Source organism: Cavia porcellus, unplaced genomic scaffold, assembly GCF_034190915.1.
Source record: "Cavia porcellus strain 051 isolate PalLab524CR breed Dunkin Hartley unplaced genomic scaffold, mCavPor4.1 scaffold_30, whole genome shotgun sequence".
NCBI lineage: Eukaryota > Metazoa > Chordata > Mammalia > Rodentia > Caviidae > Cavia > Cavia porcellus.
Genome location: NW_026947513.1, coordinates 46,316,338 through 46,340,081, shown reverse-complemented (window position 1 = coordinate 46,340,081; position 23,744 = coordinate 46,316,338). Strand labels below are relative to the sequence as shown.

The following is a 23,744-nucleotide window of genomic DNA, read 5'->3' as shown; positions in this document are numbered from 1 at the left end:
AAGCCCAGTGTTACAACCTCAGGAAACATGAGCTGGTCCTAGCCACTGCACTCTCCCAAGGGCAAGGTAAGACCACTCATGCCCAGCTCGGGGGAATCTGCGGGTGTTTTGGCTGAACCTGGCAAAGAAAAAGGAGATAAGATGCTCCAGTCTTGTTCAGCACTGTGAGCGTAGAGTAGCTGTGCGTAAGCCGTGGGGTGAAAATGCTCCTTCAGAACCACGAGTCAGTGCAGATGAATGGTGATAACCACTCCTGTAGCGCATACGTGCTGCAAAGGATTGGCTAAGTCATTCCATCTCCAAGTGTTCCCTTTCAGATTTCATTTTACAGCAGTCACTTTACAAATTAACCTTAGAGCAAATTCAATCAGGAGGCCTACGGGATGAATTCTCAGGGAAGATGTTGCACAGGGAGTATCACCAGATAAGCACCAACGAGGTTGTAGGAGCCTGTGTCTTGCTGCAAATCTGCAGGTCCTCTGACACGCATCCCTCGCAATCCACAGGCCGCCCTCACACTGAACACATAATGGTGGGATGTTATTGCCTTCTTGATAAAAACCCTTTTTATTCCAAAACACCTTTTAGAAGCTACCGTGCCACTAAGCTCAGTACACTTTCAAGAGTAAAAGCTAACAAGCAAAAAGATGAGGAACTGCCTGGTCTCTCAGCTGATTTGCTGCTCATGTGAGAGTGGAAACTAAAGACCTTGCATTTGATAAGCACACGTCTTATGTGTATGTAAATTTTCAAAAGAACAGAAAAGAAATAATGGGAGACAGAAATCCAAATCAGTCTAATACTCAAGATAATCAGATACCATTAAAAAAAAACTCCATAGCAACAAAATAGAAGACATTATTTATGTAGAATCACAACTAGATGAGCTCCAGATGCATTTTTAAATCTACTCTCCACATGTTTTTCTGCTTAATAAATATAACATCCAAGTTGGAATATGGTTGAAATATTGAATTGCCTAAATTTTGTCTATCCTCGTCTGCCGTTAACTATTTTGAGCTCTCTCCCCATCCAGCAGCCGCGCCTGAAATCATAAGTGCACAGGCTTGTGCACCAGAAAGAAAAACTACAGTCCCCAGATTTGTTTGTTCTGTTTTCCCTAAACAGAATCTTATATATAAAAAAATATATATGCCCTCAAATTTTGTCACTATGTAGCTGTCAAAAAGAGTCATTCTGTTCCTCTTCAAAATTCTCAACTTTAAATTCAGCTCGGTGTTACTGGTATGTTTGCAGCTCCAGGAAGTTACCGGACACCATCACAACGTTTCAGATTGTATCCGAGCAGCATCATCCGTCAATCAGTCTCAATTGGATGGAAGTTTCTGGGCCAACTTGGACAAGGACACAGGACAGGTTTCATTTTTCTGCCAAGATCACTTCCAGGACATTGGCTAATTAATTATAAAAGCTTTGTCAAAACAACTTTGAGCCTGGCAAACTTTTTTCCCTACCCAAACAGGAAAAACAGGTTAAAAAATAAAAGCACAGGTTCACTGTGTTAAAACAGGTTTTCTTTAAAAAAAAAAAAAAAAAAAAAGCCTGTATTTGCCATAACTTCAATTTATTTCCAAGTCTACTTTTCTTCCCTTGTCCTAAAAAGGAAGAGGACTTGAAGTTACTAGAAGAGTAGTTATTAAAATGGAACTATGAGCTTGCATTTCTCCTCTACCATTGGTCATGGACTGGATGGCAGGAGTTAGAAAGCACCTCTTCAAGCTGTTCGCTAGAACACAAACAATTTCTTCTTTCTTTTGGAAGTAAAACTTATTGGCTACTGTAGAGATACAATTTGGATGGAGACATGTTCTTACAGTGGAACAGTCATTATCCCTTGTTTGCTGCCTTTGAAAACAGAACGAAACTCCTGGGTTAAGTCTTCTGCTTCCTGTCAACAGGAGTGCTGATGTCCATGAGAGGTCACTGATGGGCAGTGGAGATTCTGGTGTTAAGGACCCAATCACACAAGTTCTACAACAAATCATGATGTGCTAACATATTACTTCTACTTCTAGAATCACAATCTTATGTAATTTGCATCTTAAGTCATCACACAATCTGGGCATCTTCATATGCCCCGATAAAAAGAAAAACCCCAAGAAGGTAAGAAATTTCAGTCAGCATTTACCAGTTCCCTGTTGGCTCATTCTGGCTAGAGGAGGGGTCTCCCTAATAAAAGAAAGCTTCCTCAAGAGCCCATTATGTAGACACAACTGCCTCACCCAACTGCAAGATCGCTGACAAGGAGCATAAACAATTAACACTACCCTGGAAAGATGGAATGCAGTCCACACACACACTAGCTCTGCAGGCCATTCTAACAGCCCGAGGGCTCCCTCCTCTGCTGTAGGTGTGCACCTAACCACGCAGCCCATGTCTGAATGATCTCCCCTGGACAGGAACCAGCACAGGACCTCCTCAAGGACTAAGTATTAATCTCAAGGTAAGGACGGAGGGCGGATATCAGGCCCGGGCACAGTAAAGTCGTCTTCCGGAGGGCTCTGGAGGACCCATGAAGAAGAGAACATCGGATTTCAGAGGAGCTTGAAAGGAAGCCATTGTAAGTTTCTTAACCAGAATAGAACACTGCAGGAAATAATATGAAATGTGTACTGAATTGAGAAAGAACAGACAGGGATTCGTTCCAAAGGTTTTTCTAGCAATCCAGAGCTGAGATGCTGAAGGCCCCACAGGATGGTGCTGGTTAAGGAGAAGAAAGACCCAAGGGTCACTTCGTGAGAAAGAACGTCATTTCACCTTTGCTGCACTGTTTAGGATTTACCATGGTCTATAAACTTCCGTCACAACTAAAAATGCTGCCAGTTCAAGAGACACACGGTCATAAATACAGCTTGTTTTAGAAAAAATAGCAAAGTGTGAAAAGAGAAAGCCTCCCTACCTAGAAAAAAAGAGGGAAGAATAATGTCGCAAAAATGATAACAATTAACATGTCAAGTATGAAGCCAACAAGAATCATGTTTTCCTGTTACATCAAAGAGCAAAAAATTAGTTATTGAATCAGATACTAGGTTTTTTTAAGCTGAGCTAACAAGTTGTGTCCAATTTATAGTATCTGTCCTATAGTTAGCCATTTTTGAAAAAAAAATTAACCAGAGCAGGTATTTCTGCTTTCATGTTGCTTGCTCTTCCCAACACGGAATGCTTTCCCTGCCACCCCAAGGAGACTGGTTAAGAGTGCCATCATTTTTTAAAATCATTTTTATAACATGCTACTTTTACTTCTCTGATACTGAGGCTTTTTTATAATATCAACATACTATATTCTGGAAATCCGTCCCCAGATGCCCATGGCCAGGCCTACGTCACATTCTTTCGCAACAAAGCAAACAGATTGAAAAGCATTGCTCTTCTTTCCAAATAGTCTACTTTCTATATGTGTTGACAGACAAATGCGCAGAGTGAGACGACTCTCACAACCCTAGCTGACACATCCCCCCCAAAGTAAACAATTCCAGGAGTTCTTAGCTCTTTATAGTTTATTAAAATACTTCTTCATAAAATATGCCATTTAATTCCCACAATAAACCTGAAGAGGTTATTCCTATTTTAAAGACAAGCCAAGGGCAGAGGATATAGCTTAGCAGCATAGAGCCTGCCTGGCAAGCGCAAGGTCTTGAGTTCGACTTCTGATACAAAAAAAAAAGTCAAACCAACCGAGACTCCAAGGTTGAAACTGTCCAGGTGAACCCATCCACAGGCTGGAGGTGGGATTCCAGTTCTGCCCTGACTCCAGAGCAGTGAGATCCCATTTACACCGAATGGCTCACTGCCTTTCCCAGCATCTCTGAGATGCACATTCCCACTGTATTCCAAAGCAGTGAGACTCTTTTGCTTACCTGGTCCTTCTCTGGTTTATCAGAAATGTCGTTGAGACTGGAGGACGTCAGGTTCCTGTGGGTCATGGCTGGGCTACCTGGAAGACACAAGTAGGCACTCTAAGTGCTCAAGTGGGTGGGAGCCCCATGCTGCACTCTAAATAGGCATTCATTTCAGGAAACACAGCTCGGTTTGCACACATCACAAACACTACTGCATGGCGATGGGAACAGTAACAATGCTTTAAACCACATCAGGACTCTCCCGAAGAGGTTTCCAGAATCCAGGTTGGGGTACAAACATGGTTAAATGGAAAGCAGGTAATGGCCCAGATATTTTAAGTCTTACTTCCTGGTCTTAGTTAAAGATAAACTAAACTTTAGGGGAAAAAACTTGTAAAATAATAAGCATAAAAATAAATCTTCTCCCAGTTTGGCTTACTCTATGCCACTGCCTTTCCTGTATGCTAATCTACCTGGTGTCCTTTCCTCTTCGGATTGCTTGGAGAGACCACTTCTTCACCCACCCCCAGAACCCGACTCTGGATGCAAGACTGGATTTCCTGTCCCCAGCCCTGCCTTCACTTCCCAGAGCACAGTCCTCTGCTCCAGCAGAAAAGCCACTTGCCTTCCCTTCTTTGGTGGACACCTGGGTCACTGTTAGGGGGCATCTAATCCAGAATCCTCATTCTTTACCTTAAAAGCTCCCTTTTCTCTCTGCACGCCCATCTGCCAGTCTAAAATAAACATATCCATTCTTCCTCCTTAACACATGGAACCTCTTTCAAGTCAAAGGCTAAATTTCACTGGACTACTACATAGAAACTAACCCTCCCAGCTGTTAACCTGGGCATCAACCGGCATCCCATCGACTTCCCTAGACCCCAGTACAGCACCTCCTCTCAGCAGGAAGCAGTAAAGAAAGAAATCTTCACCCCTTTTCATAATAATAATCATAAGACGGGATAGGAAAGAGTTTTGGCCCAGACAGGACACTGTAGCCAGTAAAGCCTCAGGTGGAACCAAGGAGCTCCTATCTCCCCCACCCCTAGGAATTTACCTGTGGCCCTATCTTCCTCACCCCTAGGAATTTGTCCCTGGCACCAAATTAGTGCCAATGAGATACCTGTGCATCCCTAATGCCCCCCAGGCACCACCCCTAACCTAAGCTACATGTATGCCCCCACTCCACGTGTTCCACGGAGAGATTGCTGGGGGGGATGCCGCACCCCAGGGGATCGGGGGTGTCTCTCCCCGCATTCTCAAAATAAAGGTCATTTATATTAGCCGCCACCGGTCCCCCACAGTTCTATCACCAGCAATACAGCAAGCCAAGGTAAATTCACTAGACATCTCGTCTAGTGAATTTAGTTACTTGTGACACTCTTACACATGGACAGAGAGGAGGGCAACACAGAACTGTCACTGACCACTTTCAGGGAGCCCATGTGAATCAACAGAACACTGAACTTTCATTCTACAGTTGGACCTGAAATTTCTAGGCTTGCTAAGCAAAAAAAAAGTAACTTTCGAAAGCCAAGGTGTTTGACCCAGCCCTGCAGGGTGCTGAGTAATGCATTCATTATTAATCCTCAATGATTCAGCTCAGGCTGGTCTTCACAGCAAGAGGACAAGGGTTGAAAAGAAGCACAGAAGAAGTTCAAAACAGCTTCACACTGGCTTCTACATCTCATTCTTTAGAATGCAGACTTTAATTCTTGCACACAGAAACTCCAAAACATAATTTTATAAGACTAAAGTCTATTCCAAATAGACAATAAATGTCTGTCTAGCAGCAGCTATTTGAATAATATAATCACCTTTAACTACTAGATCATAAAAATGCATTTTCTTGAGCTAGCAAGACAGGGTATTTTCCACTCTGCTGCATTTCATTGAGTAAGCATGGCCTAGATCTCTTAAATCCTCTACCTGATAGGATGTGTTATTCTAGGAAACCTGGAGCACAGGACATTATTAAAGGAAAGTAACATCTGAAAAAGTGCTTTATAAGCAAAATTAAAAGAATCTCTTTAAAGTCAGGTTTTCTACCCTGAAACAAATGCTAGACTTCCAGTGTCCATTCAATGTAAAAGACATGAGACACAAACATTAATGCCTCCAAACAGTGCTGAGATTGACACTACCAGTAAATGATAAACGGGGACAATTTTGCAATTATTGAAAAACAAAACCTATTATTAGGAGTAAGTGAGTATTTTGTCTGCGCAAATGAATTATGTATTCCTAAAGCAATGAAGCCTTAGGAGTCTTGATCATATTTGTAAGTTAAAATCAGCTGCTATAGGTACATAGATCAGATTGCTTTCTAATTATCAAATTAATTGTATATAAATGACAGTATGGAAATAACTTGAAAGAAGTTTTTCATTAAATAAGTTAACTGGACAACAGTCTAAACATATTGATTTGCTTTGAAAAATCTTTGTAAATACTATAAAGGTATATTTCATCGCAATCATTGTCTTAATTGCTGAATAGGTAAAAGGCAAATGAGCGAAGTTTTTACTATGATGATAAACTTGACTGATGTGATGACTTTTCCAAGAAGCCTTGTGTATGATCTCATTATTTCTCTCATTTCTGAAACACAGTTTAATATAATACAGCGATCTATATATACACTAGATGGGAGGGCAGAGGTTGAAAGAAGATGCAAGAACCAGATAAGAGAGAAAAAGGTGATATTAAACAATCCAATCTATTGTCCCTCCTTAATATCTCTGGTTCCCATCAATAAAAGTGATTAATACTGCCGCGTCACTAACTTTCCACTTTGTAAACCATGTACTGGATGAGCTCAGAAGTCAAGCTCCAGGTAATTAAGCAAGATGATCTGCAGTCTTCAAACTTTTCTCATCTTTTTCCCTATTAAGCTTCCCATGCCCAGTCTCCAACACCTCGAACCAGAAACAAACACTAGCCTCTAAATCGTGCTTTCCGAAGTACAGTCCCTGAGCCAGCAGTATCTGCTTATTAGAAATGCAAGCTCCTGAGACTCACCCCAAACCACTTCTGTGAAACTCCTGGTATGCAGCATAGTAATGTGGGTTTTAGCAAACTTTCCACGTAGTTTTGAAGCATGCTGAACAGTGAAAACTGCTGCTCAAAAAAGAGACACATTCAAGCTAGAATTCCAAAGGCGACCCCTGAAAACTCGCCATTCTCTATGCCCCTGCTTTAAACTACCCTTTCTCACGCAAATCATTCGAGTCACATTTCTGTCACAGAAACATATGAAAAGAATATTCAATTTTCCCTTTGCATCCTTACCTAGAATTTGTTTTGGAAACTCATTTTTTGATCAAATTTTTCCAGAAACATGTTATGCAAATCAAAGACCAGGTGAGAGCCAAAAGAGATAACAAATCAGATTGCATGTGGGAATCAGGAATGCGTGTGTGGAGCTAGGCAAACTCAGGAAGCTGTGGTACAACAGGCCCCTGACAACGTTCCATTGTGCACAGTATGCAACTGACACGTAGTAAGATACATGGTCAGAATAACTCAGTGCTCACTATTTAGAGTTTTGACCTATAATGTAAATTCATTATATACAGTGAGTGGGGAGGGGTCTATAGAAAAATGTCACTTGCGGATGATACTTCCCCAAAGCTACCCTTAGCGCACCCTGTCCACCTAACAGCCAGGGCATATAAATGTCTATGATTGTTCTTAGACCAAAGAAACTTTTTTCTTAATTTTGATTTTAAAAAGAGAAGAACCAATGTCAAGTGCATAATCATAATTAATTTCCATAACACTGTTTTCTGGCTGTAAGGCAAAGAAAGCTTTAGAGAATCACATTTTCAAGCAGTTTCATACAATCAAAAACAATTTCATTTTCAAAGTACCCATTTGGCAGGTACACAGTGTTTCTATAAAAATTAATCACATTCTGTGCTAAGTTTAAAAACTGTTGTTATTCTTTAGCATACATGTAGCGATTCATAGTCTTTTGCAATTGTGTCTATTAAATACAATAAAAACGAGTGAAGGCTCCAGTGAGGGACACAATTGCAAAAGCCTTTATGAATTGCTACATATATGCTAAAGAATAACAACACTTATTGTTTGATCATTTTTTATGCCTAATCTTATAAACTGAACAGCTACTTCTAAAATAACAAGATGCAATATATTAACTAGTGTTAATTTCCTATTTTTTTGAAATTCTGTATCATTTCTAACCTTTTTTCTGTTTTGCTTTTTAAAATAATAAATAAATAAATATGCGTGAAGCGGGTGGAGATGTAGCTCAGCCGCATAGCACCTGCCTAGCAAGCACAAGGTCCTGAGTTCAATTCCCAGTATCAAAGAAAGACAAAAGAAGGATAAAATGGGTGAAGAGAGTTTCCAGCACAGCAGAAAGATGATATTAAAGTATGGACAGTAAGAAATGCACATGGGCAGAGAACACGGTGACATGTAAACCTCCTTGCCTCACCACCTCCCTGATGAGGCAATAGAGAACACAGTTAGGAGCTATCGAAAAAGTCTCATGGTCTAGAAAACATACTGGAACATTCTAGGGAACATTCTTAAGACTAATTTAATATGAAAAGACTTCAGCATAACAATAAGTGAGGTAACTTACATAAAATATATAAATGAATCTGCATGCTCATATAAAACTTCAGAGGTATGAGTTCTATTTATTTTCAGAAACACGCACAGCTAGAATCTAGGAGTGGGAATATCCAGAAAGGTCCTGTGCTGCAAGCCTCGTCCTGGGCATGAGGCACCGATGGGGTGGTGTGAGTGTCAGGAGGTGGGGCCTGGTAACAGGAAATGAAGGTCAGGCCCTGCAAGAGGTCCTCCTGTGCCTCCCAGCTGCTGTGTAGACAGCCCTTCTCTACTCCAAACTCTGCCATGAGATACTGTGCTCTGCAGGCTCCAGGCAACAGAGACAAAGACTGCAAAATGAGCTTTCTGAAACAATGAGTCTGAATAACCTTTTCCAGTATCAACTGTTCATCTCAGGTATTTTACCTCAACCACTGGAAGCTGACTGCACATTACTTCATTCTGCATTCCCACCAGTACTCCCCGCCACCTCTCCCGCTTTTATTGACATAAAAAACCTGCTAGAAGATGTCTACATCCAACACCAATGGCCAGCTGAACTTCGCACTACCAAATACTTTAACCAACATGTCTTACACTTTATAGCAACATGGCAAGGCTAACATTATTACTGCCACTTTATGGATTAAAAAAAATGAACTGCAACAAGGTTAAGTGGCACTAAGAAAACACAAACAGAAAATAGTAAAGTCATAATTTAAACTTGCATTTATTAATACAATTCCACCTCCTTATGAAGAAAACTGATCTCGGTGTCATTTATATAAATAACACACAAACTTCTTCCTAATGAAGAGGAAACATACAATCAAAAAGGGTGTATTTTATTTACATGCCAATTACATGCCATATAACACTGCTAAGGTTATTTAAGACAGACACATTCTTATTTTGCAGCACAGCTCTTCCCAAAATTAAGAGTTGTCTGCAGTGCCTCATGCATGGCAGGCCAGCACTCTACCGCTGAGCAGCACCCAGGCTGAGTTTTATTTATCTTCTTCTCTCCATGAAGAAGGGAATAAATGTTGAACTCTGCTACTCTGTTTGCCAGTGTCACTAAACAGTAGCACCAAAGCACAGCTCTGTGACAATAAAGAAATCCACTAAAAGCAGCAACAGTACAGTTACTAAAGATATCACATGCTTCTGAACGTCCTGCTTCACATGCGGCCAGTTATCCACTGTTTTCACATTGATTTTCCACATTTCAAGTTCTTCCAACTGCAGTTTCTTCCCACATCAGTCTCCAGAAATAGGAACACAATGAGATGAGATTAACTTGCTTGGGGTACTTTCAAAGGTTTTGATTACCCCCAGAGGAATGGCTTTGTTTTCCTTGGCAACAAGTTATCAAGAGCTATCCCCACCAGAAATAATAATGTAACAGGCAAGTCATTAAGACCCTCTAATCCCTTCTCATTCCACCCTTTAAATAAAAGACAGAAATGCCTAACACATAAATGTCAGACTAAGGAACACTAACAGTAGCATCAGTCACTAGGAACTTTTGAGGGAATCTCATAACTAAGAAAAACCAGTGTGGATATTTTGGCTTTTTCATTTTTATTGTTCCTCAGAAGAGCTTTATTGCTTTTGTTCAGGACTATCATATTCCACTGCAGGACTGTGGGGCCAAGGCCCTCAGTTCTGTCCTGTGAGCCCAGCATGACTGGCACTTCAGGAGTATCTATAAATGAGTTATCGGAGGACAGCCACCTGGCCTCCTTCCTGTGAACAGAGACACTGTGGCACCTCTACCAGCCTCACAGTCAGAAACCTGGGGACAAACAAGGAGAAATCAGTAGCCGGCCCAGAACTAACAGAACCAAAACCCTCTTTCAGACTTGCCCATAGTGCCTGGGCCAACACAGGGATCAGAGTCGGGCAGGAAGCCATAAAGCCCCACCACGGAGGCACTGGGGTGAGGACCCAGAAGAGACAAAGCAGGTGCCAGCTTTAGCATGACTGGTGCTGGGCCTTGGAGCGCAAGGGAGGGGACAGAGATAACCTGAAGCATGGGACAGACTCAAAGCGGAGCAAACTTGGAGAAAAGAGACATCAAAGACCCAGATAACGACAGCAAGTAGGTGCATGAAATGGGCCGAGCTGCAGTGGTTCCTAGTGCCTGGCAGAGATGAGGGAGGCGGTGGCAGCCTCGCCCTGTGGGGTGGCGAGAGTGCGGCCCCACAGCACTGGCCCGCCAGGGACCCCGCTGTGGCCTGGCCCTGCTCTTCTCCCTTGGGTCTGCTGTCCGTGCCGTGCCGGGGTGTCTACGCATCTCACTCCCTCTGATCCCATTTCTGGGTTAGTCCGTTTTTTCTCTCCTCTGTGAGCTTTACCCAAGACAGGGATTGAATCCTGGACATCCAGGATGCGAAGTCCATTTCTCCCGCCTCTCCTGCTTTTCTTCTCTTCCTCCCCTTCCTCCATATGTGTATGAGGGAGAGGCTCCTGGGAATCGAATCCAGGGCCCTCACGCCGCCTTACACCCCAGCCCGTCTCAGTTTTTATTTTCAGAGGGGGCGTCAGTAGCTGGGCTTGGAATTGTAACCCTCTTCCCTCATTCGCCCGAAAGATGTCTCTTCCAGCTCTTTTAACTTCCAACTTGCAATCACACAACTTCTGAATTCTTTGATTCCTATCCTAATAATGTGGTTCTGAATATTTAAGTTTTATAGTGATTTAAAGACAGAAAATACTTTAAAAAGTATGTCATCCTCTCTGTCTTTCTGTCTCTCTCTCTTTCTATCTCTCTCTCACACACAAGCAGAGACAATTGCAAAATTCATTAAACAGAAAGGTCTCTACAAAGCACTTCAAAGCATCTGTGGTCCTTAAGATAGCAGTTCCCTTTGTAACTGTTCTCTCTGTGACAGTTCTCTTTCTACCTGTCTCACATGCACATACATGTATAAAAACATACATATACGTACTGATACCTGTGTACATACACGATACGAAAATGGACAAAGTAATTATTTTATCCAAGAAATATAGGTGGACGTACATCAAACAAATGGAGACCTTCTTATCTCACAAAAATAGAAAGACAAAAGAGAAGCTCACTGCAGCCACCCAGTGCTAACTGCTAGAAGGATACACAGGGAAAGCCTAAACAACACCGTACTAGAAACAGAAATAAACACCTCTCTACCTTCATTCCAAACGGGCACTCACCCACAGCAATGGCAAGCCAATGCCCCAAAGGTAACTTAAAGAGGAATTTCAGTAGGCCCAGCAAGGCACATCATTCCAAGAGCAGGACGTGCACTTGTGTGCAATGTCTGATTACTCTCTCACATCTATATTTAGACACCAGATCCAAGACACAGGAAAATCTTACCCATCAGATGAATGGCGGAGTTCTCCAATTTGATGAAGTATCAACGCTTAAAATACTTTAAGAAAGCAACCAATTCAGACTGGCAAACAGCAGATGACTGACTAAGTGGGTTTATCACTTTAACCTTCCTAGATACTTAAAAAAAAAAAAAAGTGCAAAGCCACATCAGTGAAAGGAGCTGGCAAAAGACCAGCAGAGACAAGAGACGTGGAAAAGTCTGTAAGAAGAAAAGCAAACAGAGCAACGGAAACTAACACCACTTACATTACTCAGAAGTTGTGATGTCAAGTGGCAGAGGGGCACAGAGCCACAGCAGAGAGTTTCCCTGAAGGACTCTGAGGAAACTCCACCTGAGAGGATGCAAGTGGAGCGGAGCCAGGAGCCGGCACAGGCTGGGACAGCGGGAGGGAGAGAGGCACAGAGGGGCCCACGGAGCTCTCCCACGTGGACAGAAGGCCGCAGGGTGCCCACCCACAAGGCACCGCCAAAGGGAATTCAGCAAGAGACAAGGCAGCTGTCTGTGCCTCAGAGCAAATCCCTCCACATCTGCCACATGAGAGGACGCCTGGCACAGCACTGCCTGCCATGCTAAAACCAAAGTCCTTTTTAATATAAATGGACATCCGAGGAACATTAGACGTCTAAGAGGAAAAGCCGAAGACTAACAGACATCCTAAAGAAAACACATATGAAACAATCATACAATTAGAAAACTCAGAAATTCTTATTAGTCTACAGAGGATTTTTAAATTATATTGAGACAAGATGTTATGAAAAATAAAACGAGGAACAAGAAAAAGGTTTTAGAATGGACAAACATTCCTTGAACCATATGCATACACGTATATGAGATCTCAAAAATAAAATCTCCTAAAGTAAGAGTTCGAAAAGAACAAACTCTTCATAAGATAAGGAGAGAAGGGACACAGCTTGAAAATATGAGAGAACAAATCAGAAGTGAGGAGCTTCAATCCAGAAAGGCCAGTGTCTGATTACCAGGAGTTTTATTAAGCCAGAACTAGGAAAAGAGAGGAATTAACATTATCATGAGGTCATTCTAGGGCTGAAGGACGTCTCTGTTCTTATCACAAAAGCCTGAAGGGGAAAGTAAAATAAACTACACAAAAATTAATAAGAAACCCAGTCCTGTATGCAAATGAATCATGGTGAGACTTTGTGGCATCATGAATGAAAAGGGTTGGTTAACATTTTCCATCTACAATGAGAGCTTGGAATTCTCTTAAACAGCAGAAGCTGATGCTTCCTAACAGAAGCTAACAGAACTGTTCTAGAAGAAAACTATCTTTAGCTAAGAACTCTACACTCTTTCAAATCATCAAGTGATCGTGAAAAAGTCATGGAAACTTTCAGAAAAAACTCTTCCAAATGTTAATACTAGTTCACCCTTTCATGTGAAGCTGCCTGACAAGGTGATCGGCAAAGCTCCCACCGAGGACGGCGGGGGAAGGACAAGCCAGAGCATCTCTGCGCCGAGGAGGCCGTGGAGCAGCAGGAAGCAACGAGGATGGACAGACTTGCCAGAAACTGCATGAGGCATGCTGGGGGCTGCCTAGTACCCTGCAAACACCGGAAGAGCACGAAAACCCCATGCAACGTAAACAGTCAAACAAAGGTCACAAAAGATCTCCCACTCGTAGGTCATTAGGCAGCTGTAGGGTAAACTATGTCATAAATTCATAACGTAAATTCTAATTATGGATTTCCAACAGAGGTGGAAAGAATAGGATTTACTTATAAAGACAAGAAAGTAAATGTAACCAATACTGACAACAAAACCAAAAGAAGCAACGGCAGAAGTAGAAAGTCAGAGAGAGAAGAGGAAGGAAAAGAAAAGCGGAGTGCGACCCCCTCACCCCACAAGTAACATTTCCAAGTCCTACAACCACTTGTTCAAAACCACAGAAGCACAAATACCTACAGTCACAAATTCAATCTATAACAGAACTAGAATAATAGTAAAATATATTTGAAGGGAAGAAAAGTGCAGAAATAAATGGTTTCTGTCAAGGATAAACTAATAAATATTGAGAGTGAAAACTCAAAAGTGGCAAAGTAAGGTTCTTTTTATAGAAATATGGAGATTATCATGAAAACTATAAAAGAGAAACATGGGACTATTGAAAGGGTTAAAAGTGGCTGCTACAGGGACAGGCCTGAGAGAGAAGAGAGAGCAAAGACTTTTGTTTACTTTAGAAGTCTCTGTGCTCTTCAAGTTCATAATATCCGTAAAAGCGCTTTAATAAAGATATAGTATTACGTTCCCCCTATATTATGTCACTACTAACCAATGCACTTGCATTAGAACCATCTAAGATCAAACAGAAACATTAAGATCTAGCAGCCAACCTTAGCAGATTTAATTATGTCAAATTCTAAAATGTAAAGTTTATAAAATAAACTTTTAATACTTTAATATGTTCCATGAAATACTACCTACACTATTTTTAAATTATGGCAAGGGAAATTTTTTCCCAAAAGTGCTGTCTAAATTACCAAAGATTTTAATCTGAAGTTTTAGTTACCAAAAACCCTTACACCTGAAAAGTATTAGTATGTGCAAAAAAAGCAAAACGTTTAGCAAAATCCTCCATCTGTACCCAGATACGGAGGTTTAAACACAGGTGCACGTGTAGAAACAGTCATAGATTTAGGACTTTACAAGGCTAACAAGACACTGTCCAGGCCTCCACTACACACAGCCACCCCTCCCGCTGCAGTCAGGGCTTGGGGGGCAGCTCTGTGCCGGGGAAGCTGTTCAAATCGCCGCAGAGTGCAGTAACTCCTCACGGCGCTGCCAGCTCATGGGGCTGACCCACACTGAGCCCGTGGCTGCCCCCGGTCACCGCAGTGTGGGGCGGCATGGGAAGTTTCTCGGTGGCTTGGCTGGAAGAGACCCTGACCTTAGCTCCTGTCAGTACCTGTTATTCTGACTGAGGCACAATGGTGTATCATTTTCTCAGTTCCCTACTGAAGTGACAGCGACAGTGAGTTGGTTGAATAAAAAAGCAAGTAAAAAATACGTGAATCAGACACTTTTGAGAATGCTTCACTGGGTCTAGTTATCCAAGTTAAAAACTGCTTATATCAGCGGGCAAAGGTATGTCCTAAAACTTCCTTTCTGCTGAATCAAGATATAGAGAAGAGCTTGGTAATTCCACCAGTACAAAACTACTGGAAATTCCTCACAGTTGCACATTAGCTCTGGATCAGCCATATGATACAGAGTGCACAGTAAATTTAGACATCCCAGAGGGAAGATTTTCCGGGAAATTTGGTGTATTTAGAGATGTAGCTCATATCAAAGTCAAAGGACACATGGAGTTTATCTAACTACTTACTTCCTAACATTTTTTTTCTCCTATAACATTAGATACAATCGGTTTCCTAATATCTGCTTATATACTTTTGGTGGTGATACACTTGTTACCTATAAGGCAATCCATTTCACTGATACATGTGATAAACTATTTCAGTGGCAACAGCATTTCTATGGACCAAAAGATAGTTTGTACATTACATTCAGAATGTTAACAAAAGCACACACATGCTCAGAAAGATCTGGTTTCCATTTAAATACACCTAATTTCCATGAGTCTTCTTAACAGTAAGCTATGTCTTATGTGTTCCTGGATTTAACTAAGATGTTTCATGAACAGAGGCCATCTCATCTTTTTACAATTCTCTTGCACCAGAAAGCAAGATCCTGCAGGCTTCATCCCAGCCAGAAGCTGGGGTACAGGCCCCCTGGTGGGAAAGCCCTGCTTCTCCTGCAAGAAGAGGGGACTGCATCCTCACTGACAGAGCATCCCCAGCCTGAACACGGGAAAACCAAAACCCACATCAGGTTATCAATCCTCCTGGAAAAAAATCAATGATCTCTACAAGTTATATGGCACCCTTATCCAAACACTCGGAAACCTCAAATAAATATGTTCTGCACAGAAATGTTCGTCCATAAGGTCTAATTCTGTTCTCCAAGACAACAACGCAAGATCTGCTTTCAGAAACTCAGTAAGGATGGCCATGTTTCCACCTCTGGCTCGACAGACTCTGAGTTCTCTTCTCCTCCTCCAGCTGTGCACCGCTCTCCACCAGCACTGCCACCAGCACTTTCTTGATAAGCATCACTATTCCTTTGGTTAAAAAAAGAAAAAACAAGTCTAACTAGTAGTTCTCTGAAGACAAGGACTATGTTTGCTTTGTTTGTTTTATAGTCCCAGCATACGGGAAAGATACTACTTAAAAAAATTAAGTGAATGAATGGACAATATAAATGAATATAACACTCCAAAACTCTATCATTGTATCTAGAAACAATGAAACTATTACCAGTAAAGGGGAAGGAATCTTCCCAGGCTAACGTTACAATAACCACTTGTATTGAACATCATAGTCACAATCATCGTTGACGTTATTTCAAATAATGATAACAATCCACACAGCCTGGCCAACTAGTTAAGTGTAAAATGTTTCTTTCTTTCAGGTGCTAGGCAGTCTCTCAGAAATTCAGGCAAAAATTATTCAAAATGTTCTGGGGAAATGATTTAATCTTGACATCTTAAAAACAGCAATTCCTTAAACTCAAACCTCAGATTAAATGTGTGTTAGGAAAGATTCATTCTTAAAGTAAACTTTTTCTAAGAGAAAATCTGTCATTATCATTAGGTTTGGCTGGATATTCCCTTAAAAGGATGCTGATGTTAGTCTCCTCTATATTCTCCCATTAAGACCATAAATACACTGCTTTGAAACCACAGCTATACTCGCAGAATGTGGTGCGGGACATGGCTTTGACAGAAGAGTGAGCTGATCACAACTCACACTAGTCTGTGTGCTCTGGATTGGTAAGAAAGGGCCTTACCAAACAGAAATATCCCAGAAAATTACACCTTCCTATGCTGGTTTGCTGCCTCTCATTGATAAACACCAGGAGTCTCATGTTCCTACAACCACAAAATGCCACACTGTCAATGTCCAAACCTCTGTTAGCAGAATCCGTGGTGGCGAGCAAGACCCTGAAAAGCACAGAGCCTGACAAGCAGAGGAGCGAGTGGAAAGGAAAGCTCTGAGTCTATAAATCTATGGTCAGTGCCTGGCTGATCACTTTCAGCAATCAAATGGGCAAGGTTATAGTAAAATATCAACCTCATATCCTCACAACTACACACAAAAGTGACTTACTTTTCACTCATGATAATAACTGGTATGGACTGTCTGGGGTCTGGTTCTCCATCTCTGTCTCTATGCCAGGACCCAGATTCCTTTAGTCAAAACATTAATGAAGTATCAGTGTGGTCAGCACTGTGGTAAGCCCTGGGTGACAAATACTGTTTCTTCCAAAGCAACCCCAATCTATGCAAGAACAATCACAATGCAGGCCACATAGCAGCTCCTGACATCATCACAAACACCACAGAGAGAGATACAAGAGATCAATAGGTAGATATAAACAGATAGATAGATAGAGACTAAGAGAGATATAGAGAGGAGAGGTGCTAATTATACAATCAAGCCAAATTTGAGGTATTTGTCATTATTTCTTCTAAAATTTTGTTCAATAGTCAAATCCAAAAATAAAACTATTATCCAAAAGGTTTATCTCAAGCTAACAGACACCACACATTCTGGTTAAGTAGAAGTAACATATTCTGTTTCCTCTTTTATTCATTTTCAGATTGACTAAACTCTTAAAGATGATCATAAAGTCTTTCTTTGTACCAACTTAGAGGGAATAAATAAGAACCAGATGCAACAGCACTGTGAGTAGCTAATATTTCCATCGTGGCAAGGATCAGGAGACTGACTTGGTCCATTCCAACATTTATTGATTGTATACTAAGGGCATAACATTATTTTGGAACCAGAGATAGAAAGATGAAAGGGACATGGTCCAGGCTCTTTAAGGACTTTGCCAATAAAGATGTGATGATGAATCAGTGGGGTCAGGAAGTGAGATGGGGGGAGAAGGTAAAAAGCTATGAAAAAATATGTAGGAAGTAAGAGGCTCATTAACAGGTTAAATTTAGTCCCATCAACTGGAGGAGAGCTGAGACAACATGGCCGAGAAAGAGATAGACTGCAAAGCATGGAACACACATGCCTGAGTCTCAACTGCTTGAGCATCTAGTACAAGAGCACTTATCAAAAAATGATTAGGGAGTTAAGCAGAGATCAAGTCCAGGAGCACCTCGCAGGCTAAAGAACTTAGGCTTGGTCTTAAAATATTAACCAGTTAGGGAACGTGAGCTTGAGCCTAAAACTGACAGGGAGCTCAGTGAAGGCTTCTGAACAGAGGGAGAGGTGTGCTCACACTCAGCATAGACGGCTCCTTGCAGCTGCTGCAAAGGGTGGATTTAAAGAAGCGAGATGGTAGTTCACTGAAATTGTCCACAAGGAACGAGAAGGACCTGACATAGAGCATCTGTAGGAGAGAGGCAGAGAGAAACAGGAATGAACAGGCAATGAACGAGCACAAGAGCCTAGAGGATGAAGGACACAGAGGAGTCCAAGAGGGCCAAGTTCCTAGGACAACATTCTGCTCACCACAGGGAGGAAAAGTCCCATTTCTGAAGAGTCTTCCAGAAATTTCCATCAGAGTAAAATTCTACTGTTTGTTGCCAAGAAGAAATTTCATTATTAACTTCGAAACTATCTGCAGCTAGAATACTGCATTTGCTTTTTGTCTTGTCTCTCATTGGCGTGTGCACAGACATACTAATTCACATAGTTAGATCTTCACTTGTCTCCAGTAATTGAATCCAGACATTGTTTGGTCTAATAAGAACACTTTATTGGACATTTGCATGAAAGACACTCCATCAGTTTTAAATTAATCCAGTCTAACTCAGAAGTGCCCTACAAACTGCACTCTCACTGGCTTGATGATAGACCTTTAACTGGCAAACATAACTGCCCTTTGTTATGAAAACTCTTACCCTCTACCCACAAGAGCACAGAGGAGAAGCTTTGCTGTCACTGGTCTTGCATAGCTTCACAATTCTTTCAATCTTGCAAACTCAAGTCTCTGATTTCTGCTGTGAGTGGGCAGTAGTCAACAGTGCCATACTCCACATACTCCACCTTCTAAGCATGGGCAGTGTACCATGGTTCAGAGTCAGGTGTGGACACATGCATCACTATGTCACTCACATGACACTGACATGTGTCATCTCTGGGCACAATTTAAGAAGCACCTGTGTGACGCCACGACTCTAGCTCACTGCTACAGGGACTGTGTCAGTGTAATGAGCCTATATCCTCACTAAGGAGGACAATCTGAGGTCCCTGCAGAGGCCACTGGATGTTTAGCAGCATGAGTAAGGAAGAAACTTTTGTGGTGTTATACATTGAGATTTTGGGGTTTGCCATCACTGAATCAAAACCCGGCCTATCATGACTATTAGTTGCCAGTGAAGCAGCGAAAGGACTTCGGAAGACCTGCTCTTCACCCGGGCCCTCACATGCCACTCTTCATACACCAGGCTCCACAGGCCGAGGCGGAATCCAGGGCCACACACACATGTACTCGGTGCCCTCGCTCAGTGACCCAGTTAATCTTTCCTTCCAAGACTTCCAATCACCATCACATACTTCATCTAATGTCACGTTTTAATCATCTGGTTCTGTCGCTTGTTCATTTAAGCGTTGTACACTTCCTGATTTCCTGCTACATATAAGGGTTTCCAGATACAGTGGAATAGCATGTATCAAACCTCCTGGCCTCAGGGCCCAAAAGAATACACATACAGAGTATTTACCAGGTTGCAGCTACCAAAATTTTCCACATCATTTTGAAGAAAGCAAGAAATTATGACCCACTGCTGATTTCCTATCATCTTGTTCTGAAGCCCTATAAAGCCTTTATTCTTTTGCTTTGATTGGCCTTATTTTGTTGTGTTTTATTTGATTTTATTATGTGTGATAGCATGGACAACTGTTTTGAAGAAAACAAGACATTGTAGTAACCATTGTTCATTTCCTGTTACCTGGTTTTGAAGTCTTGTAATGTTTTCAATCTTTTGATTGGTTTTATAGTATTTTGTTATGTTTGATATTACTATGTGTGAATGGATAACTATTTTGAAGAAAACAAGAGACATTATGGTAGCCACTGTTATATTTGCTGTTGACTTGTTTTGAAGTCCTGTGTTGTCTGTATTGTTCTGCTCTGATTTGGCTTTGTTCTGTTTCATTTTGTTTTATTTTATTTAAAATAAAAAAAATTTCCAACCAGAAATCAAAACAGAAATTTTTTAAAAAACAGTTACTCATCCATTCACTTTAAAATAATAATAAATACATTATACATTAAAAGTTTTATGAAACACAACTATTTTCCAAAATAAAAAATTTAATAATATGCAGTTATGAAATATAATTGGATCATGTTTTCATATGTGCTCAATCAATTGAAAAATACTATTTTGGTTTAATTATATAAAGAAAATTTTAGACCAGGATGTTTCAGTCCCTCTGAGGAATCCTGGAGACACTTGGGGCTCCTTGGTATCTATTCTGAGAACCAGATATATAGGGCAAGAGTCAAAACCCTTTTACTGGCTGACAATAAATAGTTTAGGTTTTATGGGCACTATGTTCTCTGTCGCAATATACAATTCTCAGCTACCAAAGAAAGTAGCCATAAACAATATGTATGGATTATTTCCTGTAAAGGTTTGCTTGTGGGACTAGAAGGATTGGTCCATGGCCAGTCTGCCAGTACCTGAGAGGGAAGATGTCTAAATGAAGTCGGTGTGAGTCCTGCCCTTAAGAGGCAGTGATCCATGCACCTGCACACCACAGAACAAAATCAAGACATATGTCACTTGAGAAACCTCAGAACGGTACTTCCAGGGTTCAAGGTCAAAGAGGACACCTGAAGTTGGAAAGGGCTTCAAGAGAATGTGGGGCCTGCAGCAGGGCAACACAGTGACAGAAAGTCTCAGGGGAAGGAGAGTATTCTGGGTAGCCAGATTGCTCCAGGAAAGGCCATAAAAGGGAAACACTCCTCAAATTCCAGGAATAGTAGATAGCTGTCAAAATGGCCCACAGGGAAGTGACTCACAGGGGGAGAAATGCTGCTGTCTCAGTGCTGGACGTAGGTATAACAGGTCTTGAATGTCAGGTTGAGTATTTACATGTGTCTCAGCTGCAATGAGTGAGCACTCCCTCATGAAGAAGTAACTTTTCACCAGTAAGTAAGTAAGAAGAAGTAAGATTAACTGAGAGGCAAAATGTAAGATGCTCCTGCAAGCACCTGAGTGTGAGCAGTGACCCCAGAGGGTGGGCTGCTGGATCAACACAATGAGACCCTGAACCAAAGCACTGGCAGTAAGACCAGAAAGCAGGCAGAGCCCAGCAGCACTGCGGCCGAGCATGGAACACACGTGGCACACCTTGTGGGAGGAGCAGGAGAGGGCACTGGAGTAGACTCCACGTTCCCAGCTTGCAAGAAGGGAGAAAGATAAGGCATGCGAAAGCCAGGGAAAGAGAGAGAGCTGCGTAGGAAAGAAGAGTTTCACTACACACACTGTCTCACGGTGCACCATGCTGTCCAAAACAAGCTAGACTCTTCACAAACTGTTAAGGACAAACATAACAACAACAAAAACCAGAAAACCCTACTTTATGTCCAAAAACTGCCAAGTTTTGCAAATCTTTCCTCTTGAAATCTCTTCTAAGTCTCCAGTATTCTGAAATATAAGAAAACCCCTAAGTTTTTATTCTCTCTCCATTGTTTGGTTGTCTTTCTATTCATAGCTATTTAAAATCAGCATATACTGTATTGTAATCCACTGTCAATTCAATATTATACACCAAAGAAACAACTCACAAGACCTCACTGAGAGACTCAGGGTATATTTCTGTAAGTGGGTAGGACTATCTGTATTTTAAGAACATTGCTACTTATTCTTGCCTACTATGTACATTTCTCAATGTCTTGTTAACTAAAAAAAATCTGAAGATAGATGTCAGGTTGCTGAAAGATTTTATTCTGCACAGTCTTTTGAAAATTACAACTTAGAACAGCTACAGTGAAGGAACTTTTTAAGTTATACTTGGATCTGCTTTGGTTTTTGCAGGCCAAAACATATATGGAAAGGTACAATAACTGACCCAAAGATTCTCATTCAACTACAAGCCTACCTCATAAACCTGCTGAAAAAAGAAACAAGCCATGGAAAGAAAAACACTTGGCCTCAAGAGCAAAGTGCACAGTAAATAACTGTGATGCAGTGGGTACTCTGCACCCTAAAGGACGGCCTCGATGGGGCTCTGAAAACCTAAGCTAAGAATGTGGTAACACGGCCAAAATACAGACAAGCCTTGGCCCACAATAAGTAAACTAAGGTTTCCTGGTAAAACAGATCACAGATGCACGGCGAGGACAGAAATGGCTGTCTTCACCAACACCTGCTTGTCATCCTCCCGTGGAAGGGTCAATACCTGAGCCAACCTGGATTCCTTCCTTCCTCTTGACTAATATCTGGTCCAGCTGCCACGCTCTGCAGACTGTCCTCACAAGGCTTCCTGCATAATCCCCTGTGTTCCAAACCTGGCCCAGAACCACCTCCCCTCCCTACCTCCTAACTCTCACATTCAGAGGATCCTTGCAGCCCCCACTCCCTTCATGTGGAAGAGCTCGCGGGTCTCCCATGAAACAGACAAACTTCAATGCCGCTTTAGCTGCCCCATAGCCTATGCTCAGGCTGCTCCTGCCACTTTAATGTGCTCGCTTACCCCACTCTGCAGGAACACTGTCTCACACCCACTGGGCACTCAGACCTTCCTCTCCATCCAGCCTCACACTGCTCTACGCCAATCTTCATCTACGGAACTATGGCCCATTTCTTAAAGTTCACTGAAAACCCTGTCTCCCCTAAGAATTTTCCTTACTCTCTCTGGATGTTTCACAACCCGTTCTTCAACAAGCACTTCTGAATGCACCACGCACTGCTGCCCCACACACTCCAGGGCACGGCTGGCTTCCTCCTCTCAGAGGCCCTCCCCGGCCTCTCCTGAGCCACTGTAACCTATGAGATTCCCAACCAGACTGTGTGCCTTAGAGACTAAAAGCTCAGAGAATGACTGCTGAATTGAGCTTGTTAACTCTCTGGATTCACCACTTTTCTAAACAAATTCTAAGTATTTCCAAGAAAATTCATGGCATGTGAGGTACACTTTGGGAGGCTGAGCTGAAGCAGCTGGGTCACAAGTTCAAGTCCTGTCTGCACAAGCCAGAGAGACTCTGTCTCAAGACAAAGTATTTAAAAAGGGTTAGGGATATAGCTCCGTGGTGCAGTGGTGATTCTAGGTACTACAAAAAAAAAAAAAAAAAAAAAAAAAATCAAAGCCAGAAAAAATTACTTTACTCAATACAGTCTCTAGAATCTGCAATTGTTGCAACTGCTAAATTCCAGTAATGCTCCAAAAAAACTTAAAAATTGTAACAAAAAAAAAATCCGACTCAAAATGTAATGTTTCAAATGCCACTGTTAACTGTGTAGCCTGGCTACAGGATGAAATAAGAATCTATAGTTTAAGTGAAAAGAAAAAAACTTACTTCCTGATCACATTTAGGGCAACAGTGACAGTGCACTGGATAAGAATCTGCCAGCCAATGCTGAGCTGGACCCATCCCTGCCCAGAGAATGTCCACCCAAGCCAAACAGACACTATTATATATAAGAAATATGGAAAATATGGAGGTTGTAAGGGAGATATAGATAATGTAACTTATTAGTATGATTGACAGGTTGTAGATTAAAATAGCTGCCATTCACCCCATGTGGGCAATTGATGTGTGTGCTATGATTTTTCGTAGTTGTGTTTGGTTTAACCCCTCACCCTCCTAACAGAATTGACAGGACGGCTGACGATAAGGAATAGGGGCTGGCTGATCACAGAGAATGATT

The 23,744-nt window shown here is 41.7% G+C and overlaps 1 protein-coding gene across 10 annotated transcripts in view; it reads right to left on the bottom strand.

Moving 5' to 3' along the window:
• Positions 1-23,744, bottom strand: part of Slc4a4 (solute carrier family 4 member 4) — a 329,139-nt gene that overhangs the window by 136,664 nt on the left and 168,731 nt on the right. For all 10 annotated transcript variants that reach the window (XM_063240311.1, XM_063240312.1, XM_063240308.1 and 7 more), the window contains one exon: positions 3,879-3,955. In XM_063240311.1, the coding sequence (XP_063096381.1) occupies positions 3,879-3,955 (77 nt within the window). The remainder of the gene's footprint in view (positions 1-3,878; positions 3,956-23,744) is intronic.